Genomic DNA, 25,715 nt, shown 5'->3' with positions numbered 1-25,715 from the left:
TCTGATATAACGTTAAGTAATAATAACTTCTAATTAACGAGTCATTCTCATTCATTAACTGATTTCACTAAACTCTATTAAAATTATTAAGTTTTTTAAATCAAAGTTATGACGTGTTTTTTTAAATTTATTAGCAATATATCAATTTTTATAAACTTTGTACGTATTGAAATCAATAGATTTCAGAAGTGTATTAATAAATACACTTACACTTGATGATGGTGATGCAGCATCAATTTGCGTTTCGTTTTCCTGTTCCTGCAGATCGGGTCCATTCTCGGGTCCAGTCACTGCAACACATAAAATGTAACATTTAGTTTAATGTATGTCAGAACATTAAACTGTGCTATCTGGGATATAATTATACACCTACGACATGAAGAATCAATTTCTAGTAAATTATAATTATTAATTAACTATTGTAAATATTAGTTTACTTTTATTAAAATATTTTATTGATAGTATTTAAACGTAAATCATTGAGGAAATCGAACTTCACGCGTGATTTCATATGGTTCCTCATTCATTTCTCAGACAGAGATTTCAAGAAGACTGGAAAAACCCGCAGAGCAAGCGCGACTTCTCTGGACCACAAATCTACTGACGAAACAGGAAAACCGAGATGCTTCGGATATAACGAAAGAGCAGTGAGTTTATACATTCAAGCTAAAAATAAAAAAAGAACATGCGTGGTGTATGTGAAATTGTCGCAAGAATATGATTCTCTCTAAATAAATTTACATTGCGGTTGCACATAATCAACTGCAGTATCTTTAATTCGTTGTTTATATCTCTGTTCCGTTTATCTTTTTTTTTTTATCTCGAAGTAATACAGTAGTTTGCATCGATTATTTATACATTTATACAAATAAAGGTTCTGGAAAAAACGTTACAATGCAATAGGCATAAAAGAAGTGCAGTCATCGCTACAACTTCGAAGAATATTTTCTTCTTATCTATGATCGCAGAATAATCTGTGCAACCGCACCTGGATCGCGAATATATGCAACAGCATAAATTAGCGTATCGCAATTTTTCGAGAAGATCACTGAAAACCGTCAGCAACGGCGAGAGAATCACGTTTCGGATCGTAACGTCCTGCCGCTACCAGGAATGGCACAATTCAAATTTCTTCCGCGGTATAGTGATGCAAAGTGTGTCGGAATATATATATATCACGCTAACTGATGCGCGCTGGCCTTAAAAACCGCGGATAAACAGGAGCCACCACCGGATCCGCCGGTGTTGCGTCTCCGGTTTAGCCGTACTATGGGTAAAGAACTGTGTCAGCGACAGGACAGGACACAAATCTGACTAAGTATTCCGGAAGCTGATACCCAGACCGAACCGCAGATGGAGCCGGGACAATAACACTTATCAACGTCCTCGCCCGACGTTCTGACCGCACTCGGCGGTCTTTAGTCTATTTACACGCGTTTGTCGAACGCAGCGAGCATCTTGAGAAACCAGCGATCAGACTAAGGTTTAGAATGCGAGATAAGGTAAAGTCAGGCTGTGAGCTGGTACGCCGAAGGAAACTAATATTTCAATTGTTTTGATATTCTGCTATCAGAAGAGAATCGAAGTTTGTTCAAAGTCAGTCTCGAAAGCAGAATCCTCATTTGGAACACGTAATAAACTATGAGAAACTATGAGAATCTGCGACTACTAATCACATATGGCAGGATATTTTTCGATATTAGTTGCTTCAACGTTTGTTCGTCAATTTTTGGAGGACTGGAACTTATTTACTCTTTTTCTGTAAAACGATAACATTATTTTTGATATGGTAGAACAGAACTGTGACAAGATAATTAGGGATTTTCTTAGATAATCGAATCATAATAATAAAATTTAATCGTTTTTTATATTCAATTCTATTGCTCTGATAAAAAAATGTCCCGCTAAATTCTAAAATAATTAAGAATCAATTTTGTGATTTTACGTTTTTTTGTGATCGTGTTTTATAGCCATAAAACTTCTCAGTACCTAGAAAGTTTGAATTATATCTTTTTCAAAATAAGTGTATTACTTTCAGAAATCATAGTTTCTTGAAAGATTCGACAAGCTTTTTATTAATAATATGAAATAAATCTTTCGAGCCTAAACATTTTTATGTACCTAAATTGTCTTATTGGTAGAATTATTCCAAACAACACGCACGTCTAAAAAACACATCTTGAAGATATCTTCAAGATTTTCTGAGAAGACGCCTGAAAGAGTTGTCTTAAGACATTTTTGAAACATGTACAGCTATTTACATCATCAACTATAAATAGGAATAGAGGCCAACAATCGAGCAAACACGTAGATGTCAATTTAAAGTAAATTTAATAAACATACTTATATACAACGGAACGTTTCAACCGCACAGGGTCTTCTTCAGCCGTTTTGAATTAAAAATTACATAGGGTTGCGCAAAGTGAAAATTAACATGTTAAAAAGTAATACAGTAAAAAATAAATAAATTAATACAGTAAAAAATAAATTAAAAAGTAGCTATTTCTCGATAGTAAATGACAATGCTCTCATGTGAGATGTGACTCCAGACGGCTTTGTCATTTACTATCGAGAAATGGCTACTTTTTAATTTATTTTTTACTGTATTAATTTATTTATTTTTTACTTTATTACTTTTTAACATGTTAATTTTCACTTTGCGCAACCCTATGTAATTTTTAATTTAAAACGGCTGAAGAAGACCCTGTGCGGTTGAAACGTTCCGTTGTATATAAGTATGTTTATTAAATTTACTTTAAATTGACATCTACGTGTTTGCTCGATTGTTGGCCTCTATTCCTATTTATTTTGACATACGAGCGTTTCTTTATTTATAATAACTATATTATCGATTACGATATATGACATGGTTCACAACGACACAATGAAGACGAAGCTGTTTGGAAACGTGTGTTAATAAAAGGAAGAATACGAGACAGAGTTTGATTAGAAGTTGACTGCCTGATAAATCGGTACATCAATGATTTAATACAAAACTTTATTAACAATAAGTCTGATCTCTGTTATAGATAGATTGTTATCAAAATTATGTAAATGTTAAATTATTTATATACTTGTCATGCAACGTTAGTTCCTCTTTCGTATTTTTCTTCTTGTTAATGCGTTTCTGTATTATCAATTTTTATTTTACAATATGTTTAAGTGATTCAAAATAAAACGCCTTTTAAACGTCTTATGTGACGTCTAAAATCGGGATATAAAACGTCTTAAAGACGTCGTAATATTCTCTGAGATGTTTCAAGAACAATGCCTCAGTCTCAAAGATGTATCTCGAAAGCATTGACTTATGCATTTCCTTGAATTTTCAGAGAGAGGAGAGCGAAAGAGAAAGAAAAAAAGAAGAAAAAAAACGAAACAATAGTGCTATACATATTGACTCGATATCGTCTTTCGAAATAAGTAACTAGATTGACTGTTTCGTTACCTTTCATATACAAAATCTCGATCCACTTAAAGAATATCAAAAGTAGCAACTTTTCATGCAAACGCAGAGATGAAGCAATTACTGTTCTTTTTTTGCAAAATCGTAAGATTACGATTAAGTATAAAGAAAGATCAAGCGATTGCCAAAGATATTTGGTAGCTCACAGTAAATATCAGAAGAAATAGATTAAAGAAGTGGAAAGATCATAAATCTTGTAACATCGGTATGTACTTTATTTCGACAGAACATTAAATAAGAAAAGACAATAGTACTAAAAGATAAGATATATGAAAAAAATTTTTAGTCCATTTCTCGGTAATCAGGTCTGTTTAGATTTAAATCGAAACTTATAAATGAAAATTATTCTTTCAGAAAGATCCCTTTATATGCAATTTTTTTAAATTAATAAATACATATAAAATTTTCGAAATTATTAAGAGAGACAGCTAGTGAATATACAAAATTGAAATCTTTAAAAAACGATCCAATCCGCTACATAATATTTCTAAAAATATTTCCCAGCATCTACATACAAATGCGTCTGTTTATAATAACGTTTAATGGAACGCTTGTTATCAAATAATGACTGTGCAAAACATACAAATATACATGGGTATTTCATGCAATACTGCATGGATATCATGTTAAGCATAATACTGACACTTTTAATACCCGAAGAATCGCAGTTTGCGAATTTGCATTTGCATTTGTGCGCTTTCCGGAATTATCTCGCTAAATCTCGATATGCATATCTTACAATAGCGCGTTAATTGCTATTGTATATAATAGAGAAAAGGTATAATTTTTTACTCACACGTTATAATTTCAATTGAAACAATAATATATGAATTTTTATGAACTGATATGTTTCGGTTCTATCAATTTAATGTCATTATCACGATTGCTATATAATTATGTCCCAAAAATATAAGCATGTTGAAATTATGTATCGTAGCGTATCAGACATATATCATAACTTATCTTCCGCGTGATACCGTGAACACCTGAATCCCTTTAATATCGCTTTACACGTGTTATTCGCCGATTGAACGACCACATAACTGATGGTCGTCATGTGGTCCCAAACCTGTTCGACGGCCGTCCATATATAGCGTAGGTACTTGTCGGCAGGTGAACTTTATTCATGCGCGTAAATCACGCGCGCGCGCGTGCACATTCTGGTCAAGTGTGGAGAAACGAGTCCGATCAACTTCGTCCTGCGGTTTGACGCGTGCCTGATCGTTAATGACTCTTCACCTCTTGCCACCCGTCCTAACTACTTTTAATTGAGCAGCCACTCAAGTATATACGCGTGTATCGTTAGTATTTTTTTATCATATCACGTTCGTAAGAAAGTAGCTTCCTGATTTGTAAATCGAAATTTGCCAATGTCTAAAAATAACTATATAAAAATTAACTATTATAATTGCTTTTATAATACTTCAAGTGTGGCTTTGCGATACTAACAATTCGAAAACGTGCATGACCTCCATTGATAGAATATTCTCTATATAGTGTTGAATCTGATCATCTGATATCAGAGATGTGAGAACGCATAGCTAAGAGAATGTCGCTCGAATCGATGACGAGAAACGCATCGCAAGAATAGAAATCGGTTTCCTTGGTTCATGGAACGTCGTAACGATTAGTCTGCCGTCACATCGCGATCGTTAGAAATGGAAAGCACGAGGGGAAAAGATTTCCAATTGCGAAACTCCATACCAAATTTCACCGAGGCAATTCCTCCGTGTTTGAGAAATATTCAGAAAAAAATTCAGTGTTATTGTAATTAAACAATATACAGATTCTGAAAGATCAAAGAGTTATTCGAATCTATTAATACGTTAAATCGATCAGGAATAAAATGTCCGCTTCTCTCCTTTTGCGTTTGCATCTTTTTTAATAATCATTTTTCTTTTACGTCTCATGAAAACGCAATTTGCCATTCTATACAATATCTTGTGAGATAACATAAACATGTATGATAACGTAAAACATCTTCGTGATAGATTTACGTAATAAAAAATATATATATAGAGGTAAAGAAAAACTTTGCGAAGATGGGATCAAACGATTAACTGCGCTTAACTGTTGGGATTAAATACACTTTAAATTGAATAACATGTAGATAACATCACGAATATATATTTTACACGTGAATTTTCGCTCGAAGATGACGCAAGAATGAACGACAATCGTGTCGTTAGTAAAACTGCGATCCGTCACAAATATACAAAGCAAAATTCGATTTTTATTCTATTGTATTAAACTTTCCATCGTAAAATTCTGTCGAATCTATGCTTTTTATATATTAATATAACTAGAATATATAAAAATTTGTTTCATGTGCATTAATGGGACATCGCGTGCATGAAGTGTGCACGAGCCGAGAAAGGAGCCTTCAATGTCTTCTTTCTCGATTCGATATCAAAAATTAGAAGAGAAAGTAGGAAAACACACGAAATATTATATAATAGTAAACAAGCAATAGACAATGGCTCATATTCTCATCTCTCTTATTTTAGCGATAAAAACGTGCATTTATTTCTGAAATGTTATAATTCATGTTACATATACTATAGTATCTCAGAAATAAAAGCGCGCTTTTATCGCTAAAAGAGAGTTGAGAATATGGGGCAATATCGCTAATACATAATCGCTCCGGAACAGAGCACTTAAAAATTAAGTTAAAATCGAAGATTGAAGAATATGAACAAATCAATATTATGACTTATGCGAAGATACGAAAAGTTCAGTATAAGATGCACGAGCGAATCGTTTAAGGGACCGCGGGAAGGGCGAGTCCCGTAATCGCCGCGGTTTCAAGGGATTCGCGGACGAGCCGGAGGACCAGAACGCCACGCCTATATCTGCATTGCACCCTCGCGGGGACCTCGCCGGGGGAACCTTGAGGGAAAAAGGGAGCAGTGTCATGCCCGCGCTCGGGGGCGTACATGCGCATTTCCGTTCGCCGGCATGGGAACCGCCACCTACGAATCGTAGGATGCTGCGCTGAAGCAGCTACGCTAGCTGGGCAGAGAGGGAGGGTGGGGAGAGAGAGAGACCAACGACTCGGCATCGTACCGCGCCGCCATTGGCCGCCTCTCATCTTTCCCGGAGCCTTTTTTTATCTTCTTCCTTCCCCTCCGCTGACACCATCGCCGCCCGCCGTACTCCGCCCCCTCCATCGCGTCGCCCCCCTCGTTCCCCCCCTTCCGCCCGGCAGTCCTTGCTTTTATCTCGCTCGCGCTCGCTTCTTCGCCTGACTCGCCTCTCTTTATCACGCCAACTCGGACATACCCTCCGCTCTTATCTCGCTCGGACGTGCTCTCCGCTCCTTCTTTCTCCTCTAGCTCCCTCGCTCTTTCCCCGTCCTTCTTCTGTCCTTCCGCTCCTCTTTTTCCCTCTCCTTTTCCGTCTCTCTCTCTCTCTTTCTCTCTCTCTCTCTCTCTCTTTCACTCCGTCTCACATTTTCTTTCTCGCTGCCGACATCCGTTTGCCGCGCGCCGCCGACGATCACGCTACGCGTTTTTCTACTCTTCGCCTTCCTTCCTGCCCCGTAGCCGCAGACTCACTACTGCGCGCCTTGTCCTTTCCTCCTTCCAGCCCTCTCTCCCTCTACGTCTCTTCCCACCCTATCCTCGTAACCCTGCTGTCCCGTATATCTGTCCCCCTTTTCACCTCCCTAACATCTCTCTCTTTCTCTTTCTCTTTCTCTTTCGACGGCGGCGCCTTTTTCCCTCTTCGTCATCCTCCCCTCCCTCTGTCCAGTTCTCCCTCATCATCCCCGCTTCTTCCACGCTTGGATACACCCACGCACCACGCGGGAGAAACAAAGATGGCGGTCGGCTAGTGTGTTTCGAGAAGTCGTCTCTCTGACAACCTTGGGTTTACCCATCCGTAACGCACCCTTCGCTCGTACCTGCGAGCGACTACTCCGGTTGACGCATGAATATCTCTCTACCCCCTTACTCACCTCTCCCTATCCTTTTTTTCTGTTTATCCTATTCCGTTGTCGGTCTCATTGACGATACCTGCGATCGATTTATATACACGCGTTTTTCGAAGGACACAACGACTGTCCGAGGTAATTCCTCAAACGGATATTAAACAAGGAATTTTAGTTTTTCTTGTATATAATGGACGTCGATTAGACGAGCGAAATGTTTTTACGAAAGCTACGAAAGCATTACTTTATTGTGGAATATTTCGCTTAAATTCCTCTCGTTTTAAAGTTTTATTATTTTCTTAATCAAATAAGTCATTCAAATCGGTATCAAACTTAATGAGTAATTATTCTATTCTATCGATATTTCGTAGAACAGTGCCGCTAGTTAGTGACGCTAATTGCTTTTAATTAACAATTGTCTAATATTTAAATTCGTTTTTCATACAAATAATAGATTTATTCAATTTAATTCTTTTAAGCAGTAAATAAATTTGATACAATATATAATATAATACAATTATAAATAACTAATTATAGAACGAGATAGATTATTCTTAATATTAATAGAATAGGAAATATTTGAAATAAGATAAATTGGTTACCGTATCTTTTAGTTGGTTACTTATCTCGTTTTATTTCTTATACGAATTTATATCGCATACGAAAATATATCGTAAACTCGCAAAAATGTAACTGATGTTAAAAACAGCAAGATATTCAAATTGCATATTAAAAATGACATTTTAAACGAAACTTTCGTCGCATTCAAGTTTTTATTTACAAATTGTGCAGCTTCTGCAATTTATTTGAATTTTAAGTAACTCCTGAAGTTTTCGAATAATCTAACAATTAAAATAATCAGAATTTTCCGATCCGTGTCCTTAAATTCAAATCTTTAAAAACTGTTAAATCACATAAATCGAATTCAATTCACAACCTTACAATTTCACTACGATCACAAAATGATATAATTTCTAGTTGTATCAGTCGTCAATTTTATTGATTTCTATATTTCTGTCTTAGATACCAAGACAGTGAGTCTAAAAATTTAAATTTAAGAAAAATTTTAAATTTAAGGAAGTATTTTATATAAACGGATATTTAAAAAAGAATGAAAACCAGTTTTTATCTTCGTTTCCGGTCTGTGGATACTCCGGAGAAGCGATACGCGATGAACAACAGGCATGTCGAAGTGCGACAGAGAGAGAGAGAGAGAGAGAGAGAGAGAGAGAGAGAGAGCGAAACCTTCTCCTCCGAAAAATTTACTGCCGCGGGTCATTAATTTCACGATCGACCGAGGGTGAACGATTTGAGGTGCCACGAAGAATGTCACGCAAAGTACCCTCGTCGTCTCGTATGTACGTGGCCCAACCGAGTGTTTCCGCATGTACCTCGACGCGGTTGTCATACCTACCTACCTACCGCCACGCCATATCTATAGATTGTCGCCGTAATAAGACCTATGCAAATCCTAGACCGACCTTACGACGCCTTAGAGGGTAAGAGGCGGAAAAGCGATGATAGGTGTGGTTGACGGACGTCTGATCTTTAACCGCGAGTAGAGATCGATCATCATCCGCGTTGAGTTTTTCGCTAAAAACTAATTTACTTTCCTTGGTCAGAAACCAACGCGAACGATAATTTGATAATTTCGAGCGAGGGATGGACCGTTGAATTTGTCAATGATATATATAAGCTCAAGATACAAAACAGAAAATATTATAAAAATAATAAATTTTCCTATTTGAGTATTAATATTGAGCTCTCGATTTTAAAAAAATGAAATTAGTTGATACAATCTGTGCGTAAAATAATACTGTGTGTTATTGTATATTATTGTATATTATTATTGTATTATTAACAGCGTATTGTTACATGTACAAGAAAAATTATTCAATCTCCAGTCTCAATTTTTAATAATACTAATTGTGATGATTAATTTATCGATCAGTTTTGATGAACTTTTAAAAATGAGGTTTGTAACATCGCGCGAATCTTTTTCTACTCGATTCATGACAAAACATCGCGTTATTTCCATCGAATATGATAAATTGCATAGTCCTAGTTTATGGCGCTGTTCCAAGAAAGATCCACTAACTGTTCCATATTTACCGCGCGCAAAGTAAAGCCCACTGTCCTATTTTTCGCACAAAGCAAGCTCTATCTATTAATCACCGTGATATGCAAAATTAAATATTGAGAGCTAATTTTTCTCAAGATTATTGTTTCAAAGTATCTTTTAGTAAATATCGACGTAATTTTATCTGAATGCTGTTAATTAATATTATATAATGTGATAAAACCATTATCCTCTAAGTTAAGTTAATATAAAAAATAAGAGACATATATAAAAAAATGTCTAAAAATGTCGCAAAATAATACAATGTATATATGATGCATATTAATCAAGGTATATTTAAATGAATGAAAAATTAAGCACCAAGAATACGTAGTTAAATCATCTACCTCCATCAAACGCATATTAAAATTTATTTGCTAACATAACGATTAAACTTTTTATCAATTAATTCGAGAAAGATATGTGAGTATATTTATTTCGACATGATTGATTTATGGCATTTATGCATACGTATCCGGGATATTCGTTTATTGATGCTTTAACTTTCAAGTTATCACGAGGAGACAACTTTCCGGGAGGGAATAAACGCGTGCACTTTCTTGTCAAATATAAACATCGCTAATTAATCTATCTCGCTAGCGAAGGGCGCCCCTTTGCTGGGGTGAAAAAGGGAGCGGTTGACTTTCCGCACCACACCCTAATCCAGGTTTCATGCTCGTTCTGTCAGGAAGAATGAATCTTTTTTTTCTGATGGATAACATTTATCCGCGCGTCATAATACGGGTCCAAAATATTTAACTTTAATTCAAAGATGAACTCAAACGTCATGTGCACATTTTGTCGAAGACACTCAATATAAAACATTTAACAATTAAAGAATAAATATGAAAAAAATACAATTGTTTATAAATTCATCCAAAAAATTTTAATGACAATGAACTATTAATGCTGGGTGTGAGTAACACTATTGACATTATTAATTTTCCATTGCTTCTAATCTGTAATTTGAAGAAGTTTGAGACAAAACTGATTACAATCAGTAGATTAAAATCATTTTATTGTAAAAACACATTTATATAATACCATTAAAAAGGAGTTATAATCTTAAAATATTTGCTGAATTTTAGCGCTATATCACTAACATTCAAAACACTCGACAACACATTTGTTATTATAACACATTATTCATTCAGAGATAAACAATTTCAAAGAAAATATCATAAGTCTTCAAGTAGAGTTAGAGAAACCTTGCAGCTTCTTTCTTTAGGTACTGTAGCAGAACCGCGCGTTTTAACCTTTCAGAAATCGCCATACCTCAAAATATATTTCATATCTCCACAAAATCTTATTTATTAATTATATATTCATTCATCATCAATCTCATTCATCGTGGAAATTTTTATCCGCGAGCGACATATTTAGGAAGTGTAGAGTTTAAAGATCGCTCGGACTTTTAAGTTAAGTGTCTCGATACCGCGTGCGTGTGGATAAGAAAGATCCTTTTGTCTTCCTCGGATTGTCATTCACAAACCGTTTCGGTTCACCAATATATATAACGACTGGAATTTCGACACGTCACCCATCGCGACGCGTAGACCCGTTGCAACCTCTGACATTTACGAACTACCCCCTTCTGCCATTATCATCCAGAGCATCGATGAGGCATGCCGCTCGTGACGATCGATTGATAAATCATTCCCAGAAAAAGGAAATGGTCGAATATCGGTTAATTCGCACGGAAAAACAATATTTATACATCTCACTCTTCTCCCCCTCCCCTTCCCAAAGTTTCGAACGATTTCTCAGTACTGACGAGTAATCTTTGGATCTCGTATTCTCGATATTTCTCGGGCGTTCGAAATAATCTTGAGAGGCTCAAGTCCTCAAGATAAAGATAAGTTTCTTCATCCGAGGCTGTAACGAGAGACGTTACATCCGATCGTGAACTTCGGTAGGAAAACAGCTAAAACTAAGGTGACTAGACGAGGTTGTGAGTTTACCGCAAAAATCGAAGCTGCGAATCCGACGCGATTGAAACCACCTCGCGCGACGCACCACGCGCTTTGCGTCGTCAATAACAATTGATATAATCTCCGTTATCTCGGTAAGCTTCCTTCGCGGACTCTCGTAACTCAGCTCGCTCTGAAGATCGGCCACGAGGAGAGTGAGTGCGGCGCGACTCTGTGCGTGATCTATGCATATATTATAAAATTACACGTGACGGCGACATGCGGACGCGTATAGACGTGTGCGTAAGAGAGACACGCTATTGCACTTACGAACGAAGTGGAGTATATTGAGCAGAAAAGCTTAACACTTATTTAAAACAAAAAAAAGGAACGCGAGGAATCTTTTGATCGACTTCCAGCGCAAATTACACATTGCGGGATTCTTCGCGAAGAAGAAGAAGAAGAAGAAGAAGAAGAAGAAGAAGAAGAAGAAGAAGAAGAAAAAGAAGAAGAAGAAAAGAAGATAGATTGCGCGGTGACGACGCAACGCGCGTAAAAAGCGTGATAAACACTACAAATGACTCCGAAATCGGAGTATTTATCGGAGTACCATCTCTCGGAACTCAAGGTCCCCGCGACTTGGCGCGTAACGGAAACGAACGTACCTTTCTTCGAGTAATCCATGATGCTGGCTGTCGCCGCGAGTCCGCGAGACGGCGGGCGACGTTTCGGTCGGCAGCCGCCGCGGGATCACACCGTCGAGAGAGATCCGAACTCCAGCATCCGCGTAACTGATTTATATAGCACTTGAAAAAAAAAAACACCAGTCCGCTACCATGCACCCGGATTTTCCGGAGTACGTCAACGCGAGTGCGAGTGCGACGCACCGCCAGGTACACACTCCGATGATCCCGCCGACGCACTCCGCCTCCGAGAGATCCGAATTATCCGCTGCCGCACCGATAATGGGAACTCGATATCGCGACGCCCGCCGAGTCGCGCATCGTATGCGAGGTACGATCCGCGAAGAAGCGCCGTCACCCCGCGATTATCCTCCCGCACCGATAAGAGAGTATGGAGATCCACGGCGCGCGGCGAGTGATCGTGGACGATCGATCGAGTGCCCCGTACCCCGGACACGGATGTGCTGCCTCACCGTTTCTCGATTCCGCTCGTCACCGCTCGACGCTCAGCAGCGCACTGACGACTGACCGCGTGTACCGCTCCGTGGTCGAGCCGACGTCTGGGCGCACACGGTGATCCCGAAACGAGAGGAGCCCTCGCGATCCACGGGAGAGGAAGAAGCGGGGGCGGAGGTAGCGACGGCGGCAGCGGCAGCGGTGGCGGTGGCGGCGGCGGCGGCGCCGGGGTAGGGGAGCGTAGAGGGATGGGCGGGGGATGCGATCCTCTCCGTCGAATGCGCGTGGTGGTGGGGGGGGCGGGGAAAGAGAGGCACGACGAGAAGAGAGGACCGCGAGATCCATGAGAATGGGTCACGACGGGCCGACTCACCGCGCAGCAGTGCCTCTGACAATGTCTCTCGGCTCGCGCCGAGGCCCCATCATCCCTTCCTCCGATTGGTCCGCTCCGTCCGTCTCCCTCTCGGCGCCGCGCCGCGCGTCGCTTCCCTCTCGCGCGATCTCGCTCGCCCGCACGGCGCGAGCTCCGCTCCGCTCCGCTCCTCTCCTGGCTCCTGGCTCTCTTGCGGTCATCCCCACCGCGGCCAACTCCCCCTGTCCATCCCTTCTACCCGCGCCCCCGCGCGGCCCCGCGCGCTGCCCCGCCCCGCCTCGCCGGCGCGCCGTTCGACATCTACGTGGGTACATCAGGTACATGGGCGCTCAAATGGAAATATTCTTCGACCGGCGGATTCTTACGGTTTTTTTTACCTCTCTTCTCGAGATTCTCGCTCTGGTCCTACGTCGCTGACTTTTTTTCGATCATCTTTGTCCCCCGATACTATACAATAATACGTAAGTACCTAGAATATCGGAGCTTTGCTCTACTATTTAGAAGAGAATAGAATCTTAAGAAAATATATTCGATATTGATGACGAAAGAGAGGGGGCAGATCAATCGATGCCATCTAATTAAAAAACAATTTGCGCACCGTTTGACTGTCTGAAAAATAAAATGTTTCGCGTGATGATTTTAAACTGCCTCTGGAACTTAGCACTAGAACTACCGGCGATTAATTTCCACCATTTAAATTTTTTTTTAACGGATGAGGGAGAAAGTATAAATTGATCAATTTAATCATTTACATATTGCAACAAAAGTAGAAGATTTCAGAAAATATACTGTTATAAAGAGTAATTAAAAAAAATACAAGCCAATCATTTTGATGGTTTGATAGTTCAAGAAGTTTGTGAAAAGGGTGAACTTGGTGAACGGCAAGTTCTTGTTTCGAGATGTGTTTGAGATTGGGATACGTTGACGTTATAATTATAACAATTTCTCAGCATGACAAGCAAAATTTACGCATTGCATTCATATGTTCTATACTTATACCTATTCAGTGTATACATTAACGGCAAATATATTCCTATTCAAATATTTTTCTTTTACCCTTTACCCTAACAGGTTGGAACAAAAAACTTCAGAATATGAATCCACCAGTGTCTCTTTATTGTAAGCACATATGAAGGTACACCTCTTTATCGTAGAAAAAAATATTTGCTTTTTTGACATTTCTACGTCAATATCTAATGTAATAAAGCGGAATTGGATACATGAAAATAAATCGATTAAAAAACGTGACTTCTTCGATAAAGCTGTATTTCTGAAGAAATCATCAGAAATAAAATTGCACAAGTTTGTCGTTCAATTATCGTTTAATTATCGAAATCCTAAAAGGCAAAAATTTAGTTAGTCCTTTCCTACATAATTTTATGTAATCAATCTATTGTTTATAAAACAATATTTGTGAAAAACCATCTTATCCACGTCGAGGCAAAAGATCGTACAATATTTTGAAAGAAAAAATATTTGTTCTTCCTTTTCCCCCAATACCCTCTCACCGTGAATCTCTCGTTGGGATGATACCCTGGAACACCCTGTACCACCGTACCACGGTGTCCCTTCCTACGGACGCCTATGTGCAAGTACGTTTTTCCATCGGAGGAAACCTTCGCCCTTCTCGCCTCTCGCCGCTTCCCCTCGCTCGCTCTTTCGACTCATGTCTCTTTTCAGGCTCTTCTTCCCCCACTTGTCCTCATGCTCTTCGCGGTGCCCCTCTCTCTTTTTCTCGACGGCGCCGCGCCGCGCCGGTGTACCGCCGCGCCGCTACGCGAAGCGACTCGTATACCTCGAGCCGAGTCGGCGCCCGACGCATCTGCCACCCACACCAACGCGACCACCCCCCTCGACGGATCGTCTCTTTGCCATCTATACGTGTTCCGCGTCTGATGACGACGCGTCGTTTCCCTCCTGGAAGCGATGGGCGAGCCCGCCGGCTCCGATTCATCGATCTCTCACCTGATTTAGTCTCTCTATCTCGAAACCCAGTTCGCTCCCTCCGCCGCGCCGTCGAGAAGCTAATGAAATTACTCCCGGAGCGGTATCGTGCGATACCGCGGGATAGAAATATCGGAAGGGGGGTGGGGATCCGTATCGGTCAAAGCGATAGAAAGTAGTAGAGCCTTAAAGTGAAAAAAGATCGTATATATAGTCGTACGCGCGAACGCGCCCTGAAAAGAATTCTACAACACGTCGAACGTTATTCAAATCGTTAAGACCGCTCACGGCAATTTTTCCGATAAGACACAAGGTCAACGTCATCGGACGGATGACGTTGTTTGAGTTTCATAGATAATGTACGTTCGAGCTCGCGACAGTTTCGCCAAAACGTAGTGGACGACGGCTAGCCGATGCGCCATTTACGACTTTGATAAAGTTGCTAGAGAGGATATGCGCTTCACTCGGAACTTATAAAATTTTTGTATTATTGACATATTTCACGCAAGTATATCTCATGCGAGATTGCAACGGCACGATAGAGAGGCAACCTTACGAAATGATTAGATGAGCAATAATAATTACAATAAACCAATACAGTGTAATAACAATAAATAAATTTAAAAAAAATATATATATATACAAAGGTCGTAATATCTTTACTTTCAACTGGGTTATTGTCGAAATTACCTGGACCAATATTTTATCATCCTGCAAGCATCTTTGTATTCTATCATCTTCTTCACCATGTTTATTAGCTTTACCACTAGTCTTTTTCAAATCATAATAGACTTGCGAAACCATTTTCGTGGAACAAAGTAGTGTCCGAGGATAGTTGATTTCGGGGGCCCTATGAAGATCAAACACCGAAAAGTGCACCTATTACGGGAACGTTTACCTATGCTAATTTCCGATACCTGGACCGTAGTCCAGGTAACATAACGTTTTCACGAGATCAAGTCGATGAGCAGATGCTGAGACCAGAGACGAGACAATAATGGGACCGAAAACGGACAACCCATTGTCAGCAACTGCAAGATTTGTCTAAAGTGATGTCGCGAACAAAAAGGAATGACGCGGATAAGATTAACTACATGTCTTACCTGACAAGGGCACAAAAAGGACGGTCGGAATTTTGCTCATACCGAAGGGTAAGAAAGCTCGGGCAATGAAGGTAATAGGGTAAAAACCTTGTAAAAAGTGGACGGATTGCAATATATTGCACTGTTTGAAACAGCCGTCGAAAACACATAGTGGTGTTACTGATATCCTTCAAACAGTTGTCGGATCAGGCAAAGAAATTCGAAAATAATTGTTGACCGAACTTGCGAACTTAATTATTTTTCACGGTACACTAGTTATTAGCGACAACTCTTAATTCCCGACTCTCGAATCTTAAATTTCAAGTTTGTCGCACCGGGTCGAGGTTAGCTTCTTAAAAACATACATGCGCACATCCTTTATAGACCTTCACGTACACATACTTAGACATTTGCCTCGAAATGAATCATAAAAGTCGTGTTACTAGAGCTATACTGATCAATAACGTACACTTTTGTAGAAAGTGATTTAAGTCTGAATTTCCAAATGTTAAGAAACGTATTCTAAACAAAATAATTAGAAATATACCCAAAAATTCTTTGGAATACCTATATATGTAAAATTTATATCATTCTGGACACATACACATACACAACATTTTCTGTAAAAAAAATCTGATACATAATATATTTAGACGTATTAATAAACAAATGAAAATCTATTTGGTTTATCAACATGAGAAATTTGCAACTTATATTTTTAATAAAATATAAATCTTTTGCATGATTTATCCTATTATTATAGTTTTAAGTATCAGCAACATAAAATTAATTGTAAGAATATATGAAGAAATATTTCCTTTCCTTTTTAATAGCACACGCGCGCGAGCACACACACACACACACACTCTCTCTCTCTCTCTCTCCCTCCTCCTCCTCTCACAAATAGGTCTTTAAAAAGACATTAAGACATAAAGTTCAAGAAAAATGTAGATATATACGTATATAATTATCTGTAGGACTGTCTGCAATAACAGTTTGATTTTGTGTAATACACTCCCACATTAATCTTACAATCAGATGAATATTTATATTTATTCTTTCTTCTTTCTACTGTCATTCTTTTTCTATTCGAATAGATAGAATTGCCTTTTTCATCTCTCTTGAAGTATTGTCTACTTTGCACGTGGTGCCGTATTTAAATACGATCCTTATATATGTATAAACTTCAAAATTACCTAATCTGACCAAAACCAATAGCCGAGTTGTTATGACGATGATAGCCGTCTCAATTTTCAGTTTATCAAAAGTAATATAAGCTTCACGTAAATTCATTATACACGACGTTTCTGAACGTTTCAAGAGCGGTCGATAGCGTCAACGTCAATAGTCTGTACGGTGAGATATATCAATTCGGTATGTTCTTATTTCTCAGAGGAAGAATCTGTTGAACGTGTAGCTGAGCCTTATCAGTCGCATACACGAGGACGTATTTCCCACTACGTCAGGAGTCCTTGAAAGAGAGAGGAGTACAAGGCGCGCGGCGGTGATGCTGCATACACCAATAGCTCCTCCGCTCCGTAAAACTCAATACCGATAAGTGACGAGAGCGTGCGATTAGATCGCTCTTGTTTGCTTCGCCAAGTCCTCGCCCATGTTTGTACAGTGATGTCATCTTCTGGTCCATCCGGTACGGATTAGGTCAAAGTCTTGCGCTCCTGATAAAAATCGTGCCTGTAGCCAGCGATCGTTTTTCGTCCGACCGCCCCGATGTATATCTCGGATACGCAGAAACAACGCCGATAACGAGCGCGCGCGCACGCGCGTGCAGATAATTAGTCATAGTGGTCCATGTGGTCCAGATTAGATTACGACCGCAATCGAGTCATCTAGCAATTTTGACCGACTCACGTGCACACGCGCACACACACACACACACACACACACACACACACACACACACACACACACACACACACACACACACACACACACACACACACACACACACACACACACACACACACACACACACACACACACACACACACACACACACACACACACACACTCGCGCGACGACAAACATCATTAGCGGAAGGAGCAGTGTTAGCGATCTATTTTTTTCTTTTTGCGCCGTCGATTGGTTACGTCGTTGGTCACGTTATCACCAATATATATAATCGTATAAGCTTTATTGTTTATTACAACGAGAAATCTTCGTCTTTGCATGCGCCAGAAAAACCGTATTAAGACATGAATCCTTAGTTATGTTAGATATTTAGTAATCTCGCGCGAGCTGCTCACTATTATAATCCTTTTCATTATTGGGTAATTAGAGCATTTTGAGAAATAATTTATAAAATTTTTACGTGAATGGAATTTATGTATATACGTTCGCTGCAAGATTCCATTTTTAAAAACACAGTAATATTATAACAAGGCACAGAGTGTGAAAAATAGTTAAAAATAAGAAAATGGGGCTAGGGCTAATCAATCTGTACACAATTACGTCTTGCGCGAGAGACGGGAAATATTCTCATATCTCGCTCGCAGATAATGCTGTATCTCTCTATCTCGCAATCGCGCGAAAGGGATAGTCACATTCCTCCTATCAGATTCGATGAATTAGATTAAATCACTGGTACTTCCAGTGAGCCATGAGTTAGATCTCTCGATTGCAATCTCTTACATTACGTGTGTATCCGATGAATTATTATTGACAGTTTATAATCATCTTAAAATTATATTTGATAAATAAATAAAAAACGAAATATTACGTTGCCTGCACAATGTTTTACATTACGTTACATTATGTTTTACATCACTTATCTTTCTAAAACGTTTTATCTGTAAAAAATGTAGGACGGTTATATAACCTATACTTATAAAATATTGCATTTTTTACCTGTAATTAGTATATTAAACAAATTAATCTAGATTAATTGTGAATCAGGCTGCCGAATAATTTACTAAAGTATCAACAATTTTTTTTTCTTTAATCGCATATAATTATAAATAAACATATCATAGATATCCTTTTTCTTCAACATTATTCCATCACTGTATGTGCACACATTATGATCTATATTCAAGTATTTTGCTAATTATTCAGCGTTCGTACGTCTATTGCGATAAAAAAGATTTCTCTTTCGGTCTTCTCACAGGTAGACGACACGCTCACGATAACGAAAACAGCCGCTTTTTATGAGATCCTCTCGCGCTGTCGCGTTCAAATTCACTTTTAAGCCAGACCGGAAAAGCACAGTCGCCGTTGCGGCACAGATGGCGTGAAAACGACGGCGAGTGTGACGGTTCAATGTATAATATAATACAACAATTTGTACGGCCCTCTCTCGATTCGCCTCAAAATTCGATCAAGCAGATGCCGCCAGCCGAGAAAGGCGAGAAAGAAAGAAAGAGAGAAAGAAAAAAAGAGACGGACTTTTATTCATCCGACTTTTTTTCTTGCTTAACTTTAACGCGAGACACACTGGTACGAGAGACCCACTTAGAGTCACCGCATATCTGAGTACACACATACGACACGCACACGTGCCCGCGTACGAGCTCACGTAGATACGCGCGGATAAAGGTGTACGAGGAAAGGAAGCTACGAAAGTTGCATACGAAAGGGACCCCAGCTAATCCACGTGGACGGCCGCGTATCAGTCCGCCCCGAATGTGGGTTATCCGTTAGAATATGACCATCAGCAATTGGAAGTACTGTTTTAAAGACCACCAGGGCAGCGCAGGACAGACCTGGAGTCTCGTCTCGCCGGGATATCACGAGTTTTTCCTCCCCGACGCGACGCTCAAAAAGAAATTTTGATTACGATAGCGCGAAGAGACGATGACTTCACAACTCGGATATTAATTAGGATTTTCTTAGGATTATTGTTTGGGCAAGAGAAACACGAGCATTCGACAAGTGAAAAACTTTGATACATTTTTCTGTATTAAATTGTTTCTTCATTACTATAAGTTTTTGAAAAAGTATTGTAATATTACGGGATACAAAAATTATTATACGTAATATTTTATTATTCTTATATTTAACATTGTTATTTTTGTATATAAATAGATGCAACGTAAGAATATGCGTCATAGATACTTTTTTATACTAAAATTGACGTTGCAGTGATATCTATCGGAATCAAATTCGTTTTTAATCGTTTTTAGCGTTTAATTACGTATATCAGTAAAGTCACAAACCGTAAGAAATAAACTAAACGGTTTGCAAACGTCTTAGTGCTTTTTTTTATGTAAACCTTGCGTTTATCTTCACGGTTGATTCATCGCTTGTTGTGCTTTCCATTAGAATTGCATTCCATCTCATTAACATAAAACGTAACGGTAATTTTAATCATAAACATAAGCGTAGTTAAAAACAATACGATTTTTCGATGTGTTATGACGAGTGTCATTATATTCATTTAAATATGAAGAATATAAAAAAGTCGATAATAATTGACTCCATAAAGATGACTGCGGAGATAAGATAAAATAAAAATAAATAAAACGTGTATTACTATTCCAAGCTCTCTTCGTCCATTTTTAAATATTCCTAATGAGAACTGATGAACACAGAAATCTGGTGCGAATAATAGCGCATAAATATAGGCCCGTATTCATAGTCCGTTCTTATATCTAAACCGTCTTAAGTAATGTCTTAAAATGCTAATAAGTAATACGGCTCTGTGATTGGTTCATAGCATCTTAAAATCATACTTAAAACGATCAGAAATGTAAGATCCAACTATGAATACCGGCCTTAGATACTAATTCTATCTTTGTAATATTGAGGAAAATGTGTGCAGTCATAAGCTGCAGGAATTCCATGTAAGAGATACAGTAATATAGATGTAATAATGTACATACAGATATAGGGATAAGAGATGGGATGAAGCGGGTACGAGTCATTTCACGTTGATATTTTTATCTGTTTCTACATTTATGGAATTGTAAGATTATTTTTAATCCTACTCTTGATTACGGCTACGAGTAGTCTCACGCTGTATTATATTTAGTAAGTGATAATGTTTTATAATAATAATGTTGTATAATAATGAATTCGCAAGGTCTAAAGATCACAAAAAGGATAGCGACCATTGCTTCAAATTTATATGAAATTTTAGTTCACACTCTTTTTATTTATAAATATTGAGAAACTTCCAATAATATATATTGCAATATTAGTATAACAGTAATTTTTTGTAATACCGATTAACATTAGTAAGCCGGGCTAAAATGTTTTTACAAAATGACTCACGTTTATTTGGCTTATATGTAACTCTATACATAGGTAAGAAGATTCTATATACGGAGATTCTTTTACGAGCATATAGCTCATTTTTTACGATACAATTTAAACGCTTTGGTGGCAGAAACTAGTCTTTTATGTCACATACGATCAACGTAGGCTCCTGCTACGTTTCAATTAAATCGGCCGTTTTTATACAACTATCTCGCTCGCATAGTTCATTATCGAGTTAACCCAGGTTTATAATCGGCTATAACCGATGATGGGGCGAACCCACTTTGTATATGCCCCCTATATGTGCATGGGTTACTACAAATACGTAACAGATGTCTACCCGACTTGTGTAAATATATATGTATATATATATATATATATATGTACCTGTCTAGCCTAACTCCGACAGCTAGCCTTCAGTTCTCCCGGCACCATTATACGCTCATCAGCGACCTTCCATGGAGTACTGGCCAGCATATGTATCATTAATGTACGTCATACACGCGAGGAGCACGCGTTTACCATCTCCGTCTCGTTCTCGTCTCTATCCGGTGTAATGATTACCACTAAATCGTTAAATTTCCCGCTCTATCATAGCGCTCGATTATCCTGGAGGGGGGAGGGGTTGTTATCGATCTTTCTGGTAGCTTATCGTTACAAGCAAATCTACCGGTGACAAATGATAATATGCATACCACCGTTAATACACGGTGCCGCCAATATTATTGCATTGAGATTTGAAAACATGAAAAATTCATCAAATTTATCGCTAATTTTTAACTTACTGATATTATGACGTTTCATGATCTTTTTGTTATTTCAAATATAATAGATAGTTCATATAGATATCAATAAAAATATTAATAAATATTTTTAGTTATTATCATATTAACAGTTGTAATAATTTGTAGATTATATTTAAACAATATTGTATACAATATTAATAAGAAGAAAAGATGATGATATTTTACTCATCTTTCTTTATGTAACGTTTTCATTTCTGTGCGATTTAAAATTATATAAAAGATATTTATTGCCTAAGAAAAATGACACCTTTAAATGTACCTGACAGATGTGCCATTTGTGTGTGTGTGTGTGTGTGTGTGTGTGTGTGTGTGTGTGTGTGTGTGTGTGTGTGTGGCGCCCTGAGAAAGTTATGAAATTCAATTCAAGGCTAATGCGCGCAAGCCTGAAACGTGCGGAGTTATTTTTTTTTTTACCTTTATGCACTTCTAATGAACTCTAATTCGATTCTTTGCATGGATAATATATATACTCAGATTTCTTGCAGGTATATCGAAACCTGTATTGGCCTCGAATTAAATTTTATAGTTTGTCTATACAGAAACTAATTATTCTACGTGATTAATTTTGCTCATCTATTTTGAATACGCTGTATATAAATAATTTGTGTATATATATATATATATATATATATATATATATATATATATAAAGCGAACAAATATGCGATTAACATGTTGCTCAATAACAATTTAAAATTCACAGAATCACAGAGTTTAAAATGAAATGAGAAAATCAGACAATGCGGTTGAACCTTGCACCGTGCATGGTAGCGATTGAATTCGCGATACACGCGTATATCGCGCTGGTTGATGACATCGTTAAATCAGCACGAGCGCCAATTGTAACGTGCCGCTCGCGCGCGTAAAGGCGATTGTAAATGTCGCTCGATATTCACCGCGAACGCGAAGACAGCGTTTCGGAATTCTATGCAGGCGCGTGCAATGACTAATACGCGCGGTATGGTAAACGCGGACGGATTTCGCTTCTACATCCATCAAGGGTCACCGAACTGCGGCGTATACGTGCATCTGTTTACATTTCGCGCGGATATACGCGGATATTCGCGTGTATATACGTCATGCGGACAATATCGTGTGCAATTGTACACCATGTGTCGCATGTCTAATGACACCGCGGCAATTACAAGCCCGCGGAAATTTCGCCGACGACAATCGCCGACTTGTTGCCCGATATTGTTTTATACGAGGAATTCTCTTACCGTACAACGATACAAAATTTGCCTGGCTCTTTCATCTCATTTCAAAGAAAGATTATACACAGATGATTCCTTGTAAAATCCCTTTAACTGGATTTACTAAAATGTGCATTCATAACATTTAAATCATTTTGTTCCACCATTTTTTCCTATGTAAATATTTAATGAATAAACACATCATTTTAAAAATGCAATTTTGAGCTGCGATTTAAAATGCAGGATTGTATATCGTATGCGATTTTGCAATTAAAAATCCAATTGCATTGTACCAGCGACATATCACAAAATCGGACATTCCTGGTTACACGTCGAAATATATAAAGTTTGTCGAAAAAATTATTTGAGTCATATAATTTTCGAAAACGGAACGTTTATACCTCTGACTAAAGCCGGGAGAGAGGGGAAACTTTCGCATTTCCGGCGAGCTCGCGATGACGGGGTGTAGCGACCTCGTGGCATGAATGATCCCGGTGGAAACCTTTACATGACGAGCGACACGGCGCGCGGCGGCGACGGCGGCGGCGCGGGCACTGCGCGAGAAACCTTAGAGGAGGCGACCAGGCAGTGCACGGGCCACCTGTCCGAGATGCTTCCGTCACGAACTTGCGGTACCGCCGATAGAGAAAAGATCAATGAAATCTGAAATGAGATCGTCACCGGATCGCGGTAATAGCTTCCCGTTTGTGCAGGAAGCGCAGGGAGTACAACGACACGTTCTTCTAGGAAGATCTGTACGAAATCGCGTGATTTCTTCCATATATCTGTGTAACAATAAGCGACACTGAAAGACTTGGATTAAAACGAGGACAAGAACCTGGTGGTCCACTGGAATTTCCAAACTTCCACTAAACTGGCCAATTTTTTGCCTAAATACAGTGTTTATTAATTGTGATTGAAACGTTATGTCAAGTTATTAATAAATATAATTATTAATTATTTTAGAAAGAAATGAATATTAAAACTTGATATATAGTTTTCTCGCAACTATAAAGCGTCTTTCGTTCGACGGATTTTTCGTCAGAATAAAAAAAGACGAATAAATATTATAAATATATATAATATTTATTGTCTCGATATTATTACACACTTATTGCTAATATCATTTATATCCATATATTATTTGCTTATTTTAAGATAATCTATTTTATAGAAAAATTACGAGAAAATACATATAATTAAGCAAATGTATAAGTAGTTTTGACACCAGCTTTTGAGAGTCCTGGAAACATTGCGCTCCGCATCGAATCTAACATAAAGAAAACGTCTAATCTTGTGGCGATGAATGCGCATTCGTGAAGAGAGGAGATCTTAGGTGAGCTGATTGTCGAGCTCATTCGTAGTCCCGACACGTCCCGTTCGCGCAGATGAATGAGAAACTTCGGCAACACGGCGAGCATAAAAAAAAAACTTGCCTCGCGTTGCCTACGGAGAGATGATCTGTAATCTGTTCCTCATCTATACGCACGCCTATAGGTGTGCGTAGGTGTGCGTCCGTGTAATGAAACATTCACCGGCGGAGAGCGGTTCGTTGGCTGCTGCAATTCATCCGTATCGCTGCCGCACGTACAAGACAGTCTCAAGATCACCGTTAATAAATGTTTTTTTTTCCAACAGTTTCGTCTGTCTCTTGACGAACTCCATTAAGAATTTCGATAATCATATTTTGGTTATTCGGTAATTGCGCTTCAATGTTTACCAAAACAGATTAAAGAACGTCGTAATGTACGTACAATTTTCTCGATGAAAATACAAAAACACGTACGTAAGATACATGATGTCATAAACGCGATAACGCTCAGACGTAACGCTCGTTATAGCGTCGTGGGACCAGACGGCGATGACAACGGAGCATCGATGCTAATGAGGGAACAAGATGCGGTTTTATAGCGTCGATATGGATTCCATGGACCACACTGTACGTCTCTGCGTATATGCGTAACGCGTGTATACGCATTCGGCCGTGTGCACCTGTGCGTCGACTCTCGAGTCGCGTTGCATCGCATTACGTTGGGAGGCTGCGTCACACGTGGGAGACAGGTAGCTCGCTTCCGGTCGTCGGAGACCATTATGCGGGATGCATGAAATGCGGAGATCCCCACCGCGTAAATTATATATATATACACGCGTGTATAAATTTTTATTTTCCCTATTACATGCACGCTGCGTATTCATCAAACGTCGATTTAATATCGCAACTGAAGTCGATACTCCATATATCGTGTTAACTACATAATTCTATCTTTAATAATAATCCAGTATCTAAATCTGCAAAAATCTTACAACACTCGAGTGTGTAAGAAATACATACTTATTTGTGAGTCACCAGAAGTTGTAATACCGTCCGATGTATAAAAGTATACAATTCGTTATATTTTTACGACAATAAAAATAATTAGAACACAAGAGTATAAGTAAAGAAAAATTATACATATATATTAATTTATAAATCAATATCTTCCATTCTAAGAAAAAATATTTTACTTTGGCGATTATTCAAGATCCTAACTCAATCAACT

At 38.6% G+C, this 25,715-nt stretch overlaps 1 protein-coding gene and 1 long non-coding RNA gene across 4 annotated transcripts in view; one reads left to right on the top strand and one right to left on the bottom strand.

The window, feature by feature from the left end:
• The window catches only part of LOC143900101 (uncharacterized), a 100,926-nt gene that overhangs the window by 8,383 nt on the left and 66,828 nt on the right, over window positions 1–25,715 (bottom strand). For 2 of the 3 annotated variants that reach the window (XM_077411080.1, XM_077411082.1), the window contains one exon: window positions 211–290. In XM_077411080.1, coding sequence (XP_077267206.1) covers window positions 211–290 — 80 coding nt within the window. Of the gene's footprint in view, window positions 1–210; window positions 291–12,088; window positions 12,776–25,715 lie in introns of those variants that run through there. The other variant, XM_077411081.1, reaches the window with a different exon arrangement.
• The window catches only part of LOC143900104 (uncharacterized), a 31,422-nt gene continuing 18,792 nt past the window's right edge, over window positions 13,086–25,715 (top strand). The window contains exon 1 of the long non-coding RNA XR_013257713.1: window positions 13,086–13,396. This is a non-coding gene — a long non-coding RNA (uncharacterized LOC143900104). The remainder of the gene's footprint in view (window positions 13,397–25,715) is intronic.

The sequence above is a fragment of the Temnothorax americanus genome, unplaced genomic scaffold (assembly GCF_048541705.1).
Source record: "Temnothorax americanus isolate GAGA-0224 unplaced genomic scaffold, ASM4854170v1 Scaffold3, whole genome shotgun sequence".
Taxonomy (NCBI): Eukaryota; Metazoa; Arthropoda; class Insecta; order Hymenoptera; family Formicidae; genus Temnothorax; species Temnothorax americanus.
The sequence above is the reverse complement of the archived record's forward strand: the minus strand, read 5'-3'. Positions and strand labels throughout refer to the sequence as shown.